General features: G+C 39.2%; 2 protein-coding genes across 2 annotated transcripts in view; one reads left to right on the top strand and one right to left on the bottom strand.

The window, feature by feature from the left end:
* LOC118413508 (VPS10 domain-containing receptor SorCS3-like) overlaps nt 1-3282 on the bottom strand; it is a 17789-nt gene extending 14507 nt beyond the window's left edge. Inside the window, exons 1-7 of the mRNA XM_035816951.1 lie at nt 2928-3282; nt 2610-2674; nt 1489-1588; nt 1208-1366; nt 683-756; nt 440-504; nt 41-159 (exon numbers count right to left, since the gene is read on the bottom strand). Coding sequence (XP_035672844.1) covers nt 41-159; nt 440-504; nt 683-756; nt 1208-1366; nt 1489-1588; nt 2610-2674; nt 2928-3215 — 870 coding nt within the window. The 5' untranslated portion in view covers nt 3216-3282. The remainder of the gene's footprint in view (nt 1-40; nt 160-439; nt 505-682; nt 757-1207; nt 1367-1488; nt 1589-2609; nt 2675-2927) is intronic.
* An 876-nt stretch (nt 3283-4158) lies between these two features.
* On the top strand, nt 4159-19576 carry LOC118413431 (WW domain-binding protein 1-like). Its single transcript, XM_035816803.1, has 6 exons — nt 4159-4264; nt 4695-4812; nt 6919-7021; nt 15859-16020; nt 16886-17081; nt 17375-19576. Exons 2-6 carry the CDS (start codon nt 4735-4737, stop codon nt 17775-17777), a joined length of 942 nt encoding a protein of 313 aa, XP_035672696.1. The 5' UTR covers nt 4159-4264; nt 4695-4734; the 3' UTR covers nt 17778-19576.
* The last annotated feature ends 1089 nt before the right edge of the window (nt 19577-20665 follow it).

The raw sequence follows: 20665 nt of genomic DNA, 5'->3' as shown, positions 1-20665 counted from the left end.
AATTGTTGATAGCTGTTGTAATGACCATAAACATGTGTACCTCAACAAAGATGTACTGGTCTTGGACCAGTAATGAGTTCTTGTCGACGGTGCTCAGGTCACGGTGAGCGTTCTTGTGAGAACAGTGGGGAATGAGGCAGCTGACATACAAATAGCCACCTGGAAATGAAGACAACAAGCATCAGTTAAATTGCATATTTTACTTGGGGAACATGTTTGATATTCTTAAGGATTCTAAGCTACCACACCAATGTGCAAGCAAATTTACTCCTCATGACAAAAGGAACAACAAACAATAAATTGTACAGTCAGTGAGTGTAGGTGTTACCAAAGTTGGGGTTTTAAAAAGGAAAATGCCTGTGCAGGCATACAACTTTGGATGTCTATACTAGTCATGATCACGGGGGACTATAATCAAATCGCAGATGGTGAACCTAACCTGCATGGCTGTCGTACACCTCCATATGGACCAAGTGATCATCCTTGTCAACTCCTTTCACACCCCTGGAGGATGGAATAATATTTAAGATAGCAATTCTTTAATCATCTATGTACAGAGACTACAAATAGAAACAAATATTGTACTTTTCAAAGATCTATTTAATAAATGAATTGTCTCTGATTGCTGTCATTGCACTTTTGCAAGATCAGGGAAGCTCAACAAAAGCAATGAAGTTCTTACCAGTAATAGTGTCCCTTTGTTACATGGGTATGTAGAGTGTTCCACTGTCGTCCAAGGTTCATAGAAATGTAAAGCTATATAGACAGGAATAAAATACAGTATCTGTCAATGTAAAAATGGAAATCATCTATCATCATAGACAACTAGTCTTTGTACCAATGATTGTCACATACTACAACTGTGCAGGAAAGTTGAAGTAAATACAGTATAGAAGACATAGGGTTTGACCCACTCCCACCAGGAAGGACCCCTTATACTATAAGTTATAGTATGGGATGTGTAACATGCTTGAGGTATGGCTGTTCTCAAACAAGCGGCCTCTGTTTTATGCCCCTTGTAGAATATCCCTAGCTGAAGGTGACCCATCAGTGGAGTGAGATAGGGCACTACAACTGGGCCTGGCCAAACCATCAGATGTCCTATATCAAAGAATGTCTTTGTCCATTTCAGTTGTAGCATTTCACTAACATGTCTATTGTCAAGACCATGCAAATAAAATTTTTAAGGTATCTGAAAATATGTTACCTTCTGCGAGTGGGAGTCATAGCCTAGCACCCAGTCATCACGACTGGGGTGAAACATCAGGTCAGTAGGCTGGAACGGCAGGTTTTGGACCAGGTGGTACGTTGTTCCTTCATCATCGGTGTAGTACAGGGACTTGTTGTTGGCGATCAGTAGTATGAGCTACAGACAAAAAGGTAAGATTAAGGAAGAGATCATAGTTACAGACAGGAATGTGATGTTACAATCAAAGAATTGGCCAAAAACTTCCTACTTAATTCTTAACAGCTTGGACAGGTTCTTACCTTGTTCTTGTTGATAGGACAAACGTAGTAGTGTGATAGAACAGTTCCCGCTGTAAACTTGTTGGTCTCATTGTTAAAGTTGTGGCCATCATCAGTTGATCTGTGGTTGGAGAAAAATGTCGCACAACTGTGAGCATCTTTGCCGGTAAAGATGTAATGAAATAAAAGCTTACAAGAATTTCTTTATTACTACCAGCCTCACGCACTAGCATGGCAGCTAAACCCATCATAGCTACCAAGTCTCTTCATCCTCTTATGCAATGCAATGATATGTTTAGATTCCAGGCAGCTGGCTATATGTTGCATACAGGCTCATGTGGTTTTGAACATAAAGAATCATCTGTCAACTTCAGCTTTGCAACATTAGTAACGTGCACATTGAAGTCTTTGGATGTTCAATTTTGTGAAGGAAGCCCATAAGTCTAGATCTGTCTTGTGGTGCCCCATTTTGAGTCAGAATGTCAATGATTACCTCAAAACAAAGAAGTGTCCAATATATGATTATGTGTATATTTGGGTGTATTTTGATAATTTGGAGTTCAAATGTGCCTCTCAAATTGCAGGAAATAGCATTTCAGAATACTAGTAATGCACAAATTTTTGGAACAGCCCTTACAGTTACAGTGCAGAATGCTGACCATAAGCTAGAAAGTGAGTCTTTCAGCTGCTAGATTTCAGTACTAAATGTCTCCAATCCACAGATTGTTCCGACATCTCAACAGTTGTTGCATACCCCCAGGTACGTTTTAGGAAATACAACTCCCAGAGGACAGAAGTAAAACAGGTGTAACCAGATTGTCATCATGGCAACTTAGTATCAAATTACTTCATTGTGCCTTCTTGGTTAAAACTTTTAAAACAACATGCTTCAAAATCAAATAAGCACTTCAACACAGTTTTATGTGAAATAAAAGCTGCTTCCACAGGTACCCATCTTAATACAACTGGATGGAGTGAGGACAGTTTCCCAACGACACAACGCCTCGCTGGAACGCCAGGGATCGAACCCATTCGACATCCCAAAAACGTGTTGCTATGAAATTTTTACAAGGGCAAACTAAAATCTATTGAACCTAAGGTGCAAAACGAATTTACATGTACATTGCACACAGTAGACTTACCTCCAAAACGTGCTGTCCATCACAGATTGATTATAGGCTATTCTTCTGGTCAGGACAAATATTGCCTGGGTGCACACATGTGAGAATATCAACAATCTAAGACTTTGTTTACAATGTCTCATGACACAGAAAAATGTAACGTTAAACATAACTCGGAAAATTTTATAATCATCAAATCATACATCGTATCACCTGATCAAGATACAAGATAATTTATTCATCAAAGTCAGATATACTACACCGATGTTGCGTGCTGAAAAAGCATTCGGTCCAAACAGAGCCCAAATTCAATGTCACGATGAAAGTTGAGACCCTTACCTCGCTGTTTTCTCCCGACCAGTGGATAATCGCTTGGTTGTGGTTTGTTCTGTTGGTCCCCAAAACGAAAACACTGCTCTCTAGTCGTGTTTTCGTGCTTTTTACCGCACCTACATGTGTACTTCTCTCTGGTCTGTGAGGTTGTAGAGGATCGCTGTCTTCTGAGGAGGATCTCTCAACGACTTGAGGTCTATACAATTGCTTCCTAGAAGTTATCTTAGTCCATGCAGGGTTGAAAATCAAAATCAAAACAAAAACACCACCCAAGAACTTCGCCGCAGTCGCCATTTTGGATCGTTTTCTTCTCGCGAGATGTTGTGAAATAAATGTTTTGTGCGAGATTTATGTGGAGGCGTGGTCTGTTGGGGCGGAGGGTGGGCGCTGGTCAAAATACGGACTTCTGATTGGAAACTAACGTCCGCATCCAAGCACATCGACGAAGTAGCCCTCAGAGCTCTTCAAGCAGAGGTTATGTTCGGGCTTGTTTCTGATGACGCTTTATAGGCGTTTTTGTCGGGCTTTTTTTCGCAAGATTTGCATGTGGACAAAGAGTAGACCTCACAAAAAAGAAAGGGACCCCCAAAAAAGACAAAAAAGTGAATACGTGGAAACAAGTCGGAGCCGCTTTATATAGAGACCATCAAGGAGATTAAATATTTACCTCCTTGGAGTGTATCATAAGGATTGTAATCTACATAGATGAGTAATGCTTGCAGGATCCGCTATCATCTATCTTGGTCATTTGAATTATTGAACTTGAAATGCAGAAGCAACCCATGCAAAAGGCAAATAACGGATAGGTTAGCTTTCTTGTATTGGCATATCAATAGTTACATGTATCGCCTATATATCGGGCATAAACAGATAGATACGAGTCATTCGACAGATCGCGTGGCGTGATGTGTACTGAATATACGTCAGGACCCCTAATGCAAGCTGATACAAACACGGTCTAACACAAGATAGAATAAGGATTGAAAACTATTATAGTGATAAGCAAAATGGATTTGGCAGTTTAAAACAATTTCTAAGTTTCTGAAATGAAAAAGTCACAAGAGGCCCTTGAATTTATAGAACTTGAAAGAAAAATCGTGCCGAAATCATCCTGATCCGCAGGGCTTTATTTCGACCAAGGAGGTTGCAGACTTCTAGACGTCTCTCTCCGGCGTTGACGCCTGCGTCCCTATGGTGATTTGCATATTAACAGGTGTGACAAAGGCTTTTGTTTGTACAGGTAACCGCCACCCTCCGGGGCTGACATTGCACAATCTGCCGACACGTACCGCACGTGCATTCCCTGGGAGTTCCCCTTAGCGATTGCTTTATACTACGCAACGGTAAGTACCTGTTTCAACAGCAACTATAAATATTACAAACACGTCCTTCAGAAAAAATGCGCTACGCCTTTGCAATGATCGGACGGGAAGCGTGTAGTAAACGTTGTGTAGTTTTTACTGGGGAACATGCATTGAAGGGCGGCAAGGAGAACGTGATAAGTAGGGTAACAAACAGTTAAAGTAACAGCAAGAGACAAATGTCTACATTGCTATCATATTTCCTGAATCTAGCAGAATAATCTGGCTGGCTTTGCATGATATCACCTGGTAGCCTGCTAGGCGGTGGCTGCCCCCAAATATGGTCTTCATTATCATATTTGTCTATATTTGGAACTAATTAACATATGTCAGGCCTTATTTGGGCCTGATTAGCATGCGCCTATCCATATATGGAGTTGTTTACGTCATTTTTGGCTTTCAAATATCGAAGGCGTGTCCCAGCTGGTCTTGAGCTCAAGCTTGGACAGAAGATGGCCGGACTGTTTGAGCGAGCAGAGGTGATCTTTCTAGCGGCTATGGGGCTTCTTGGTGCTGTAGACCACGGGCAGGTAAGTGCATACGTGCATCTACTGCGTTTTATTCTCATATAAGTGCCCAGTAAATTTGCAGATTTTCCTTCTCGTGAAGAGGCAACGCAAAAGGGAAAGTATGTTTCATATGGTTCGATCCTGCAACGGAACAAAATTTAAATGGTCGTCCTGCAGTGCCGTTTACCCGTAAACAACCCAACCTCTCCTTTAAAAAAATAAGTGTGGACTTGATGTCAGGAACCACACTACCTCTCAAAGCCTGCGATAATAAAATATATGAACCTACATTTTCAATAAAATAGTCTGCTCTTCTGACAATATTTCAGTATAGACTTCTGCAAAAATCCTGCTGTGATTGCGTAACCAGTCTGTTGTTTACCGCTTGTGCAGGCTATATAGTAACTGACAGCTAGCGTCACCTCACCGTACCACAGTTTTGTTCCTAGATATCCTGCTGTTGGGTTTTTATAGTAATCCTGAAAATCAAATTAGAATACCTTTGTCGCACTAAAGCACGCCTGTGCCTGTGTGACTGCCATCACGTTCATAATTTGTACAACATAATCCGGATTGTACCGGTTGGGCCATTACTGGGGATGCCCTTTGTTCGTCTGTCAATTTCACCCACCCTACCAATCAAATCACACTATTCTTAACGATATTTCCAGATTTTTTAAAAGGAAAAAGCCACTTTTGAATAGATTTTGTGCAATGTGTACTGGCTTTTATTTTTTTGGCTTTGGATGTCTGTTTTTTCGCTCTGGTCTGAGCAACAAAGGTGTAGGGTTTCAGGGTTGCCCTGGGTTGCATCATCTCTACATGGTGTAGTGCTAAAACTCGCCTTGGTGTGAAGGTTAGGAGGAAAAATAAACCGTTTTAACTATGTAGCTGAAGGATGATGAAATTTCTGCTTGTACAAATGTGTTTGTTGAAAACATGGTCAGATATTTGAGAAACAACAGCTGTTTTTGTTCTCTGGATATTGCAATATCAATCGTGTATTGCGTGAAGTTGACAAGTTGTAACTTTATCACTTCTGAACTTTCCCCACCCTGGAAGTGAGTCATGGAGAAACCAGTTTAATCCAGTATCAAAGTGACAACTGGCACAAAAGTATCATGCTTGTTGATTTATCGTGTACACTTTTTTTTAGGAGCTATGATTTGTTTTTAACACTTATTTGAGTCCTTTTTACTATTAATTGGTCAACATTGGAATTACAGCATCAAGCCTCACTTGTGTAATTGAAATGTGTTCGGCCATCGCTTTATTTTACTGCAGTTTGCATATTTCATTATGGCATTTTTGGGCGAGATACATATTTGCCTTGTTGTTTTTGTTGTTGTGTAGTCCAAAAACGTAACTGAAAAAGGAAATTGTTTGTTGTCTAGACCATCCAGTGGAGCATTGCATCTACATACCAATAACAATACCACAACAGAAATAACAAAATTCCAAAGCAAAGGGATATGTTTTCATATGACTTGACTCCACCCAAGGAAGGGCCCTGTTGTTTAGCTAGCCTGCATGGCCATGTTTTGACCTAGTTTTGACCAGTGGGCACGAGTCCATGCATGTGCAGGCCACAACAACAAGTCAGTCAAGCACAAGTTATGTAACATTATCTACAACTTTCTATTGGATATTTTGTGATAGTTTATTCATTCAGCTTGCATTTTATCGGGATGTCAGGTGCAAGTGCATGTACATTACAGTTCAATTTTGTACACCAAACAATCAAGCCACAGGTACTATAAAACAGAACATGTTCAATAGTAATAATTTAATTTCATGTACTTAAACAATTTCATTTGAAAGTGAAAATAGTGAGTGGCATATTTTTTAGCCTTCCTAGAACACTTCAAGTTGCAAAGGTAAACGCTAATAAGTTTTAACAGACTCAAGCCTGGGCATGTCCAACCAAACTTATCCCTGTGACAAGAAGTGCCTGAGGTGTGATGAGTCACTGGGAAAACACCTGAAACCACCCTTACTTCTGATATAATGTACTTGCCTGATGTACATCTTACCTTTCTTTAGAATATGTGTTCTAGAAAACAAATTTGAAAAAAAAGCTAAACAGGGCTAAGTGTAACAGTTGTACTCTTACCTTTGTCCCCCTAGGCAAGAGAGTTCTGCAAGAAGCAGGACAAGGAAGGGTACTGGTGCGAGACCGGGCACTGTTGTGGGGATGGAGGCTGTTGTACCTACTACTATGAGCTTTGGTGTAAGTACTTGTACCACTATGTGCACTTTTCGTATATTAGGCCTAGGAAAAAAATGTGTTTCTGGTTTAATACCAAACCAGCCCCAGCATAATGCATTTAAAAACACCTTGCATAGACCTTGCATAGACTATCTTTGTTGCTCAACTTCGTGTGTGAGTGCAGGGACATCTCATTTTGGCATTTGATTTAAATCTAACCAAAACTTTCCAATGCTAGAATGTTGTTGTATCAAAAGGACTCTGACACTGTGTCCTTCCACTTACTTGCCATGGTGAAATCCTTGCCCAGGACCTGAGGCAAACAAGGTTCTTTTTATGAGACTGGCTGTCAAGGAGTATCTGAACTAAATACAGGGTCAATGTCAGGACCAGTCACCCTGTGTGATTGATGAGTTTGAAACACACGCCTTGCAACCTTCAGTGCCTCTCAGTAACCACAACATTTGCAAAGATTAAAACAATCCCATGGCATATCAAACTTACCCTTTAAAGTGCAATAGCTATTATATACCTCGTTTAACAAGGTAACAAGCCTCGTTAACTTGACGCAGCATTAGTCTGACATTTTGAAATTGGAAATTAGCATAGTTTGCAGGTTGTCTTCTTCACGGTTGGCGAGAAAATGATCTGAAGATTAAAAGGGGTATTCTTTGTTGATATTATTAGAATTAGTTCAAACTTACTTAAATAATAAATTCATTCAAAATGAAACCTGGCGATGAATGCTAAGCCAAATGAATTTGAACATCTTGCATCAGACTATAAGTTTGAAAATACTTCATATGTTTTGTTTTTATACAAGTTGAGTGACTGGACAAACTCCCTGGACAATTTGTTTTCACCAAATGAAGCTAAATTCTTCATAGACTTGTCCATAAGTCTGTACTCAGCCAAGGATCTTCCATCTTATCTGGGTTTATCATCTCTTACTTTTCAAACTGATCTTCAATCTTTAATTATTTGAATCACATTAGAAAGCTGTTTACTGCTGTTATTTGTGTTTGGAGGAGTAGCATATTGGCTTCATGGATATATATATATATAAATGTTGTCTGTTTTATGTTAGTATCCCCCTTTGGTAAAGACAGGAATGGTATAGCCCTGGTTGTTTTGATCCATTGCAGCATTTTGTCAGCTGTTTGTGAAGGGTTAGGGAGAACTGAATGGTTGTAATCCATGCAGTGGGAAAAGCAGGCAGGGGGCCATTATCAAGATAATTGAAAGTGTTTGGAATGAAGATGGAAGAGTCAGTGTTGATGGATCTAATCCAATTGTCATCAGTGATCAAAGACATCCCCCCAATAATGGCCCAATACTCATCATCACATTGTGGCTCCTCCCTTTTCTCTGTTCACAGAAGTATAGATGTGTATTGACATGTCATGGTTTATCTTTTACCCTCCGTGTTTTGAGATTTCTATTGATTATAATTCACAATCTGTGATCAAAACATATCCCCAACCAGCCGACCCCATGAAACATGCGATACTAATAATTGAAATGTATGGTTTTCATGACATGATTTGTGTTGGCATGTATGGGGTAGAAGTGCATTATTATGTGGGGCACAGTGTAGGTTGGAAATCAGTATGCAAAGACAGGATAGGAAATCTGGGCCATTCCTCAATCTCCTGGGGTTACCAAATGAATCAATCAATTTCATGGAAGTATTTAAATTTTTATGGTGTCCAGGCAACAATTGTCAAAGTTGTATATGATAAACAATATTTAAAAGTATTTACATTCTTTAATATGGTGTCAGCGACAATTGTCATTGTATATGATAAACAATATTCACACATCACAGCAAAATCTGAAATGTTAGTAGATCTAGCTTAGTGTACAAATTGTTTGCTGTGACACATTAGAAATAGCATATGTTGGTATAATACATGCAGAATATCAAGCTAATGTGACAGTTGGGCTCATTGTGAAGGTGAAGGACAAATACTGTATGATGTATTTACCAAATAACAGTTGACTGCCACCTAAAAGGTCTCTATGCAATAACATTACCTTAGGCCATTTTCAAACTTGGCAGCATAGGGGTGTTAATGGCTTTTTTGGCACTACAATTATTGAGTCTATAAAATCTAATGTCACAAGGTGATATGTATCCTCAGGCCTATCACTTGATACATTGCCAGAAGTTTCAACATGAAACAGCCCTCCCCGAAATCAATACATGGTAATGACTCATCTCTAGCACTGCATCAGTGCATGTCCCCAAACAGCTAAAGTACCCCGATTATCTTTCCATTCTGGCTCAACAGTGATCTGCTTCTGGGAAGGAGTTCGGATGTTCTCTAAAGACAAATGTGCTGATGTAATTCATTGAGACAAATTTATGTTGTTTTTCTGGGTCCCCTGATTACCTCCATGAACCATGGAGGTATAGTTTTCACTCTGGTTTTGGCAAGATATGAGCATTGCCTATCTAATATCCAGTAATCTAGAGTAGAGATATATTGGCTAGGGCATCGGATTTGGCGGATTACGTATGTATGTTTTACAACAGAGAATGTTGTTTGTATCTCGGGTATTGGCGCAGAGGGGCTCTGAGAATGGAGAATATGCGTGTTCAGACTTACTATGTGTTTTCTGGGTTAACCTCTGTCTGGCAACTGTCAACAAAGCACCAGTTCTTGTACAATGTAGAACTTTCCAAGAAACTGAAAAGCTACAGTGACTGCCAAATAAAGCACAAACCAAAAAATTGAACAGCACCAGTCTTTATCAAGGAATAAACCTCTGCTGCTGTAACATCACAGTTAATTTAACTAGTTCAAGAATGACTTCCACCAACACAGATGAACTTTCAGGGTTAAGGGTTTTTAAAGGTAAGACTAGATACGTTTTGCTTGAGTCCTTATTTTCATGCCACTTTGGGGACATATCCTTGAGAGTTGAGACATACATGACATTCACACAGCCTAGAATGTTGCTGACTATGGAAAACGGCATCTGTAAAAATAACAAGTGACTTCATATGACCCTGACGGCCATCCTTGCCATTGAACTCTTGGTGTACAGGCTCCTGGGAATTATGTGTAAGTCATGGTTAACCTGTTTATAAAGTTATGGGCAAGCTAGGGAGAAGTTAGTAGCTCCTGTACACATGTATTTTGTTGCCAAATTCAGTCTTGTTGTCAAGTTCTTTGATAATCATAGATCTTAATTGTGATTGCCAACCATCCCTTTATTAGCCTGTGTGCCATCCGGGTCAATCCCTTTATGGCTTTAGCTCTTAATAAATCCTGAAGATGTTTACTTTCAAGCTGGTGATCTCTCACTGTCTCAAGTCTGATATAATCAGGAAAATTAATTATCTGGCCTAATGCCTTTCTAATGTGATTTCTATTAGTTGAAATTCCTTCAGGGAGTCTCCTAGGTGTCAGGAGTCATTGTGAAATCCTTTGAATGCTTGTTGACATTTTTGGCAATGATGCAAGAGTCCCACAATATGATGTATTTTTTATACACAATTTCATTACTCAAGATATAGTGCTCATCAACAATTCAGTATGAGCTTTGTACTTTGTATCAGGAATAAGGTATGAAATCTCTACAATGTTGATGACAGTTATAGATGAACTTTGCTTGAAGTCGATCAGGTTCATAACTAGAAAGAAAGGCAACATTTTTGTGAATTTGTGGAACTTAAACAAACTCAAACCTGCAAAGTTGCAAGCTGTAAGAACTTTAACTTGCAATTTGGAGAAACCTTGTTTTTAATTTCCAAGCTTCTGTTCCTGCTTACACTTTCAGTTAATGATTTAGAATAATTGACCTGGTAATGTTTGGTGACAAAACACAGGCTTAATTTTGTTTTCATGCTGGCTTTTAGATGATAATCTAGTTTTTACTATCCTTTTGTTTCCCATTGTTTACTCTAATGACAACCAAATGCACAATTGTTTTGGCCTGGGGCAAATTTGGTTTGTTTTGAATCAGACAGTCAGTGGTCCATCTTGTGGTGCTAATGGAGCTGACAGGCATGAAACCACAAATGACCTCAGGCACTTGGTTCCCTGCTGGTTTTGCTGACAAATCTAGTCCAAGGATGGGTGATTCCATTCTATCCAGGGATGGGTAGGGAGGAAATGTTTTTACTTAGGAAACTAAGAAAAAGGTAGTGTGAACATTAGTGCATGTTGATGATTATAAGGGAACTCTGAATGAAGGACAAAGAAAAAGAAATTTTCCTGCCTGTACAGGGCTCCAGACTAACTTTTTGCCCTAGGAGCGTGGCGCTCCTAACTCTTAAAACTTAGGAGCGCCAGCAAAAAGTTAGGAGCACAAGCTAACGTCTTAAGCCATACAAAGTATTACTCCTATAAATCAATGTTTTAAACCTGGAATTAAGTATTTGCATAGATTATAACAGAAAAAGCATTGATCCTGTACAAAATGCTTGTTTGAACCTTTATTCATGAATGCTCAAATCAGCCGGCGTGTTGCTTGATTTTTCTAATCGCGGATTAGTTCTGCAGCCATTACTACATACATTGTATAAACCCACGTTTAGGTTCAGGTCCAGATAAGAATCCGGAGTTTACTTTTAGGTTCAGGTCCAGACCTAATGAGTCCGGACCTTAATCCATGGCATTGAATATTAGGGGTGTTACACAGTAAGGCAGTAACCAAACAAGAAGCAAGAAAATACATGAGATCATTTTCAAGTAATATAACACTGATTTCTTACAATATAATATTTCATGAGTTAATACATACAATCAGGGAAAGTAAATTTACCTTACTGCCAAAGGTTAAACTTGACTGCTGTTACATATACAACAACAACAAACTAAAGAAGTCTACAAGAAAATCTGCAAACCAACAGAGGAGAAAGTGTAGCCAGGACTGTCAGGTACATCTTGTATTTCTTTTGTGTATCTACTTTGTTAAGAATATAGCTGAAAATAGATGCACTAAAAAATTAGAGGTTTACTTGTAGCCTGTAACATCAGTGTTAACTTATATAGAAAAATCTGTGTACAAACAGTTCATTATTTCAGTTGAAAAAATATAGCAAAAAAGATGTGTTCGAAGGGCAAATTAAGCGAACTTTTTCCAACAAACAACGTCCATTTATCAGTCTTTTGAAAATAAAGACTACAACAAAAGTAATATCTCAAGGAACCGTGAAAAAATCGCGACCTCCGTTCAACATTTTCTACGAATTCAGTGCCGACACCGAACCGCCCCCCTCCCCAGTTTGTCATCGTCACATTAGCTGTTGTTTTTCCCGCATTCCACCGACAAAAAAGCACAAAAAAACTCCAAAACAATCCTATACATGTACTTATCACCAAGGACTTTAGGCATTCGATGAGTTTTCGTCAAAGTTACACGCTTTCGAAGCTTTCCTGCGTGATTTTTCCCGCGAAAACAGCGGGGATATCAGATATTCCACCAATAATGGCGGCCGGGCGAGCTACGTCACGCCGAAATGGCCAATGGGGTGCGACTCTCGCGATTCGCGAGATGTGAGTTACTGCGAGACTTGCGCGAGATTTGAATTAGAATCAAAATGGCGGCTCGGTGAAAGGCGGAATCGGCAAATTTTGAACTTTGAGCGAAGTTTTCGGGGGAAAATAAGGGCGTACGAAAGGCGTACATCCAAAAAACAGGGCGTACATTTTGTGCTTTTTTTTAGCAAAGGCCGTACATTGTACGCCCGTACGGATGGCTAGCTAAAAGCCTGCCTGAACCGAAACGTTTTTGCAAGTCCAGAACCGGTCCGGCGTACCGGCAAGCTTTATGTTTTGCTCATTTTTTATTGGCGCGCCGTGCGACCATCATTTCAAAAATAGGCGCATTATTAAAATTACGGTCGCGATGCGACCAAATCTAGTCGCAGTCACGAGCCCTGCTGTATATCTATATTGCTAAGGCAGGAGGCAATGTAGGTGGTAACTCATTTCTCATTGTAGTAAATATTGTACAAATCTGAATCTAATCCCAATGGTAAAAGAAACTGTTTGTTGCCATGTCCGAATTCCATTGATTTCTTCAGACAATTATTTAGTGGTTATCCTTTTGGCAATATATGATTTCTTAGTAATTGCATACCAGCAGTGCTAAGTTTTCTGGCGATGTAGCAACTACTTGGTCAAGTGGTGATATTACTCACTGGTATGTAATTCTCTAGTTACATATATAAATGGCACGTTTGCCAGGTAACCGAACCACCCTCCTTGTACTCCCTCCCCCCCTAAAGCAGAAGTGGCGTGAGGCATTACCTCACTTGTTTTTGGCCAGGGGCTCCCCTTTTGTCAACAGCAGCAGCTGCGATCTGGGGCATGTCTGGGCCAACTCAAGTTAATCATTGTCCGCTATGACACGTCAAACAAGTTTTACGATCAGAAAAGTGCTTGAGAAACTTCATTTATTTTTGATTGACCAAATTCTTGTGAAGTTGCATGGAACCAAGTGTGATGTACTGAAACTGACAGAACGATACCAGTCAATTTGAAGGATTTCATTTTCTGATTTTTGCAGTGTATGTTTTCCATTGTTTTTCTGTAATGGTCTAGTCTGTACAGCCTGCCATCTATGGCTCTCCTGGACTTTTTTGCCTGATCTTCACATACCATTCCCTAATTTTACAGTGTTTTGACCAAGCTAGACTGCTAGGTAAAGCAGGAGCAATTAATAGCTATAGGCTGGGGTAGGGTATTCTCCAAGCAGAGTTTTGGACATGTGAATGTTTTGGGCATTTTTGTTGGGCATTTCTTGCAGGAAAAAAGAACAAAGAAAGATGTGTACAAAGATGTTAAAAACAAACTGGAGTGGCACCTCTGCTATGACTTCAGCAGAAGCTGGGGCAAGGGTTGTGTGTATGAAACTGTGTCAGCTGGGACTTGTTTGCCATGTCAATCCTGGCAGCACCAGACTTGTTTTTGTGCCCAGTGGAGTCCCCCAGTCAGCAAATCTGTCAAACAAAAGGGTGGGGATCAGGAGGGGTTCAGGGAGAGGTCACAGTGATATACACTAAAGGAAAACATGAAGCTCAGCCTCAACATACAGGAAAATGTATGAACCCAGTTGTTGTTGATTCATTTTATTTCTTCCATAAGATTACATACAAACAGTGATAACATTGTTGTTGGATAGGAGTTTTATCTATAACTTGTGTATGATACTATGAGTATGACTAGATTGAGTGACCTGTAAATATCATACAATGAAGGGAACGATGGATTTGTTGAAAATTGAAAGGCAGAAACAGTGCAAATGGAATAAATTTATGTTAGGGTGTATATAGGACATTTGTTGTTGACTTTTGGAGCCATGATCTGATTTAGGCCATTCTAACAATCCATCATAAGTCTAATCTGACAGCATGACATAATGTTGTCTAACATTCATGTACACTAGACTAGTTATATAACACAATTGCATCATCTGAAAAACAATCCAAATACATTGCAATGCAGTTTTTGTAAGTTATTATTATCAACTACATGCAACAATTATGACCAATTTTGATCCTTGTTTTAGGTCTTGTATGTTGATATTGTTATTCAAAATTCATCGTATCAACTATTTGTGACTTCAATGTACAATTCTATTTATCTCTGTTCTGACTCTGATGGTTTTTAATTTATAAAGTTTATACTTAGATAACCCAGGCTTCTTGAACAATGCACTCTATACATGAAGCATTATTATTGCAGCACTAGATGTTACAGAATCAATATCCCAGAGATGAATACAATATGTAGTAGATATTGGAGTGAGCTGGGACGCTGCCACATAGCTGCTTATGCGCATGCCAGCCAGCCGCTCAGCAACCCCTAGCAACCAGCAGGGCCCTGTTGCTATTTATAGACTAGGCAGATTAACCATGATTCATTGCAACATTGAGCCTGCAGCTGTATTCCCTGTAGGGCGAGGGTGCTGTTTATCAGGGTTGAACTTTGTGGCCACTGCTGTACTTGTGCATGCAGATGGCTAGGTCTAATAGGATTGTGTTTGTTCAACAGAACATTCAAAATGACAACAAGAAGGACACATCGTAATAATTCATATAGGACAGAAAGCATTTTTTTTTTAGATTTTGCTGCATGACAGAAAGTAATTATGACAAATGGAAGGGGAGAAAGGTACATGCAGGTGGTTCAAAATGATAAATTAATTGCCAACAATAGAGAGATGTGACAGAAAGCATTTAGTAGAAATTTATTATATGACTGAAAGTAGTTATCAAAAATGGAACGTGAGAACGCTACAGCCGTAATTGTTTTGTTTTTGTGGTAGTGATGACCTTGGGACACTAGCTGGGCTGTAATTGGCAATAAATTCAAAGGGGTTGAAAAGTTCATCAGCGGCCCATCCAATTTTATCTCAGGTTCTGACAGATGTAATGTAACATAGAGTTTAAGTGTGTTCTATTTCTTTGCTGATTTCATCAATAGACAATACCACAGCCTTTGTTTCACCCCAGTAATGGTCTGACAGTTCAATTGTGTGACTAATTATGCCGTGATTTACAATACCAAAGGCAAGCGTTCTTATATAGACATCTCCAAAACATCTCGGGGAAACACACTTACCCATGTCAGCAAATTGAAGTGTCTCAAGATGACCTTGCAACAAAGTACATCATGTATCTTATTATTAACAAGCAACCTTGAGATCCCTGTGGGGGTTTCTCAAGATATGAGCAGGAGTGGCAGAACATGTTTTTTATCTGAAACAGCAGGCCTTTGTTATAAATAGAACTTCCTTGTTATTTGCTTTAATGCCTGAACTGCCATAAAGAAATGTTTTGAAATAGAAGAATTAAATAAATGAAATAGATTAAACATGTTGTGTTGTGTGTTTTGCAGGGTTCTGGCTGATCTGGATCCTGATCATCGTCCTGTGCTGCTGCTGCATCTACCAGCGCTACAAGGTGCGGCGGCGACAGGAGCGGCAGAGACGACAGCGAGAAATCAACCTGCTCATCGCCCAGCAGGCATCACTACTTCATGCACCACCTCTCAACCTTGGTGAGACATCATCTGCTCATGCTTTTAACTGTGGTTTGGTGGAGGACATTGGAAGGAAAAAATTTGTATAGGAAATTGGAAAGAAAAATAAGACTTTTGATGGTCAGCAGCTTTTTTTTTTTCAAGAAAAACAAAGAGAACAAAATATTCATGGTACTTTTAATTGGAAAGTTACAATAGCAATATTATTTACTTTCTGATACAAAATTCATGTTTGATTGACTTCTACCATAGTTAAACATTTAAAGTAGTTGGAGAAAACACACGAATCTGGGATGGTTCCAAATTGCTGTGGCATTAACTTTTAGTTAATCCATATGATCTAGAAAGAAATGCAGCATTAACTGACTGTCTGGTGACACTGATGCCCTCTAGTGAACAGATGTAGTATTACACTAGCTAATAATTTCTGTCTTGAACAGTTATCCCATAGAGCCCTCTAGTGGTTATGATATAAACTGCAGGTTGCAAAAACAGATCTTGTCCATCTGTGATTATAAACATACTTACATTTTGATTCAAAGTTGAACTGTAATTTCGATCACAAAATAATTTTTTTTACTGTCCTTTTTTTTACTGTATCTTTTGTCTTAATCAAGGAATAAGCAAGTCAGCACCAAATGTTTCACTGATCACCAAGTCACTAATTCTATCTGCATAATATGATATGACATTACCGAAACAGGGATTTGCTGAGTCATTGAAAAAGACTGGAGTTGAACAAACAAAAAATTAGATTAAGATAAGTCTAATTTTTCAGTTGAAAGTTGCAGCTTGACTTTGCCTCTGAATGAATTAGCAGTGCAGATAAGATTTCAATACACCATACTTACCTGCCTGTTCCTATGGTTTATTCCTGATGTAGATGCAATCCTGAAGTTGCCGTCATACCAGGAGGCTATCACACAGCAGGTGGACACCAGCCCCCCTCCCCGCTACACCCCCACCCTCCACCGAGCAGACCGACCACAGCTACCTGTCTCCCAGATCAGACCAGCACAGGTCACCGTCACCATCGAGGGGGGCAACACGCAAACTGTAACAACCAATCTACACACTGGGTAAGAAGAACTAGTGTAACCTTCCTCATTGTTTTAAATTCACATACCGTAAATCTTGAAATGTTTGCGGTAGTTTTATTTTTAGGCTGCCTGTACAACTGTAAAATCATGACACTGTGAGTTGGCTTTTGTGCTATGGCATTATATTGCGCTTAAACTGATTATATCACAAAAAATGCCTTTCACTGACACTGTAAAATGTAGGAAGACGTTATTTTTCTTCATGCAAGACAAGCTTGTGACAAACTCCCTTGCAGATAGCATTGCTTACTGTTTTTTCATTGTTCTTGTAGGGGGCCATTGCCACTGTCACCTGTCTCAGGATCCCCGGATGCCAGAACACCTGTGTCAATCTTTTCGGACTGCAGAACGCCATCAATCTTGGACAGTTCGCCGTCCTCGTGTATCGTAGACACTGTCGAGGAGAAGGCTGGCATCCCTGACGACACCCCTCTCCTCGGAGCATGCGGCGACATACCCGACCCTCCCACGGGCACGAACAATCAGGTAGAGACTTGTGCAATCGTTTCAACAGCTAATAATGGCGGCACAGCGCCAGGAATCGTGGCAGCTACACGTCCAACATCTACTCCAGACCGCAGTGATGTCGTAGACACGTCACCTGAATCTATGCAGTCTTCGGCAGGTGACGGAAACATGGCGGACAGTTGTAACAGACAAGCAGGAGGGAGATGATGTGACACAAAGCTATGACTGACATCAGATGTAGATATGACAAGATAACATTTTACCCTCCGACATTCCAAACTGTTCCGACTGGGTTCACTGAAGCATATCAATTATATAAACAAAGGGTTTACACATGTGGAAAACATCGAATAGATACCTGTGGAATGGATGTCTTAGTGATGTTGGAAAATAGTAGGCGCTCCCAAAGTGTGGTGATGCGATCCTTCATGGGTGTTTTCTTGGACTGGCATAATGGAGCGGGCCTCTTGAGTCTACTATAAGAAAGAAAACCCCCCTTCTCTGTTACTCTCCAACATACAGGACTCTATCTCTATTTAGTTTTCTTTTGACACACGTTATCTGGCAGCTCCTGTTAATACAGTTCGGATTCAAAAGCAGTGTAACCACTAGATTTCAAATTTAGGTTTATGGTATGTAGCTTTCATAATATTTTTTTGGAGAAGGAAGTTGAGGCTTGCAGATGATGTACATCTAATTGGTACAAGTAGAAGTAGTACAATGCATCCTTCCTTGTCTACCTGCTTTGGTTTTCATAATGTTTTTCATTTATCTGAATGATTTCAAAGAATTTTTACATTTAGTTGAATCATATTTTACTGACCAGATTTTGACTAGAAAAGATGGGTGGCCAACTAAGACAACTACATGTATCACCAAACATTATTGCAAATACTTTCAAAGCATCTTCCATATTTAAAAGGATCTAGATTGATGCATCAAAAAAGGTAAACGTTATGACAGCCTATTTATGTGAAAGTAAATTTATTTCCCCTGTACCTTGGGGTACATTAAAAGGACAAGGAGTCTAATATTTCAACTTGCCTCTCCAGTATACAGAATCCATGGACTTAGTTTTGTACACAAATTTTTGGAACCAAAATTCTGAGATTCTGGCAAGATATTCTGATGAAAGGAGTGGATAACAAATGTTAGATTGCTGAAAGTGGAAATAAAGGGTATGTTTTCTATGATGAAAATATTTTGAAGGGATGATCTTTGAGACAGAGAAAAGAAGAATCAGCTAAGAGATGTATAGTGACACTGATTTCTATGGAATCTTAGGGACTTCGCTAAGTACAAATGTATAATGTTATAAGTATTGTAACTACTTGTGATGGGAAAGGTTATTACTTTCTTTCGGAAGGAGAATGCCTTTTTAGGTAAACAGCATATTATTTACTTTATACATGTTGTACATGTGGTTAGGATATTAGCAGATAATGCTTGAATACTGAGGGTCATACGAGCAATATTGCATATTCTGAAGTACAAGTTCAGCTTGTGAACTTTGTCATATTATGAGATATAATGGTGGATGGAAGGTCCCTGCTAAAACATATGATCTCTACTGTACATTATATGTAGTCATTGACTAAAGTACAGTCATATAGTCAGTGCATCTATATGCCCTTGACTAGATAGATATTGGAATACCTTGATGATAAAGCGTAACATGTAATCTATCTACTGGGCTTTTTGAAAGGTATTATGAAGTACAGACAAATATGTATTTTGCATGGTCTTAACTATAGTAACAGACCTAACCTTATGCAGAGGTCCAGAACATATGCTTTGTTTGTTGTTATGATTACCATAGCCACTTATTTGTCAAGTTTGTTATTTGGTGTTTATGTGTATTTCTGTTCAAATTTTTTAAAGATTGAAGCAAATGACAAAAAGATCACTTAAAGCTGTACGATATATAGTGACTCACAAATCTGTACATGGTGTAAATTTTGAAGATGTAAAAATTATTTATGTAATAAAAATTGGTTTGCAAAGAATTTTATGCTTCTGTCTTAACTTTAACTGGGCTGTGAATTGATAGTATATATATATATATACGCACACATTTGCATTTGCAAGTCTTACTAAGGCCACAGCAAGTAAATTTTATGGATGACATCAGCGCACGCATTAATTTTCGCCTGATTTCAGAAAAAAGAAACAAGAATTTTTTTCTTCTGCAGGGATGGTCAACATGACGATAAAGTACCAAAATGAGCAAATATGTTGTATCGTAGCCTAATAATTGTACTTGTAGAAGTGACACTTGCGAGGTACCCAGGGCTGTAGTTGTAGAAATGAAACTTATTGGATAGTTGTAAAAGTGACACCAATATGGAAGCCATGAGTGTGGTTACCAGCTTTGTTGGTGATGCCAGTCTTCCACACTAGTGTCACTTTTACCACACCAGTACATGTCTTGAATACAGGAATGAATGCCTTGTCGGCTCCGATACCAGGTTTTGTCCCTTTAATTCTTGTTACAACATTCATCACAACTTTTTCGTGCCTATTTTTGAAAATGTAGCCATCTTGTGTTTTTTTCACCCATCTTGTTTTTTTTTCGCCCTATCGCACTATTTTTGCAGTCTGCAGAGGATGTCATCCATAAAATTTACTTGCTGTGGCCCAATAATGTTGTATAGATCTATAGCTAAGGGTAAAAGATAAGTAATTTGTCCAGCTCAAGTTAAGATGCTGCCCTTTGCTAGTCCAAACACCAAGAGTAGCATTGACTGTAATAATATGCAAGTCTAGACTAGTGTGGTAACCATATTACATGTACCTGGAGCTTGCCGCTATAGTGCTGGGAGTAAAGACACTATATGTCCACCAGCTTGAAAGGCCAGCTGAAAAGACAGGCTGCCAGAAACAGATCTATGCTTAGACAACAGCCTGGTAAAACACCCCTAGCCAACAAGTGGAGAATGGTGACCAGGCTCAAGATTCTTGAAAAATAGAATCATTAAATTTTATTGAAAGGTTATTTAGTGAGACAAAAGTTAATCGACTAATGTTATGTAAGACATTGGCATTTCTAACTTGCATCAATAGAGATAATATGCAACAGTCTCAAATGATGAAGC

This window comes from Branchiostoma floridae, chromosome 4 (assembly GCF_000003815.2).
Source record: "Branchiostoma floridae strain S238N-H82 chromosome 4, Bfl_VNyyK, whole genome shotgun sequence".
In the NCBI taxonomy this organism is placed as follows: domain Eukaryota; kingdom Metazoa; phylum Chordata; class Leptocardii; order Amphioxiformes; family Branchiostomatidae; genus Branchiostoma; species Branchiostoma floridae.
Note: the sequence above shows the minus strand (reverse complement) of the source record. Positions and strands in the feature narration are given on the sequence as shown.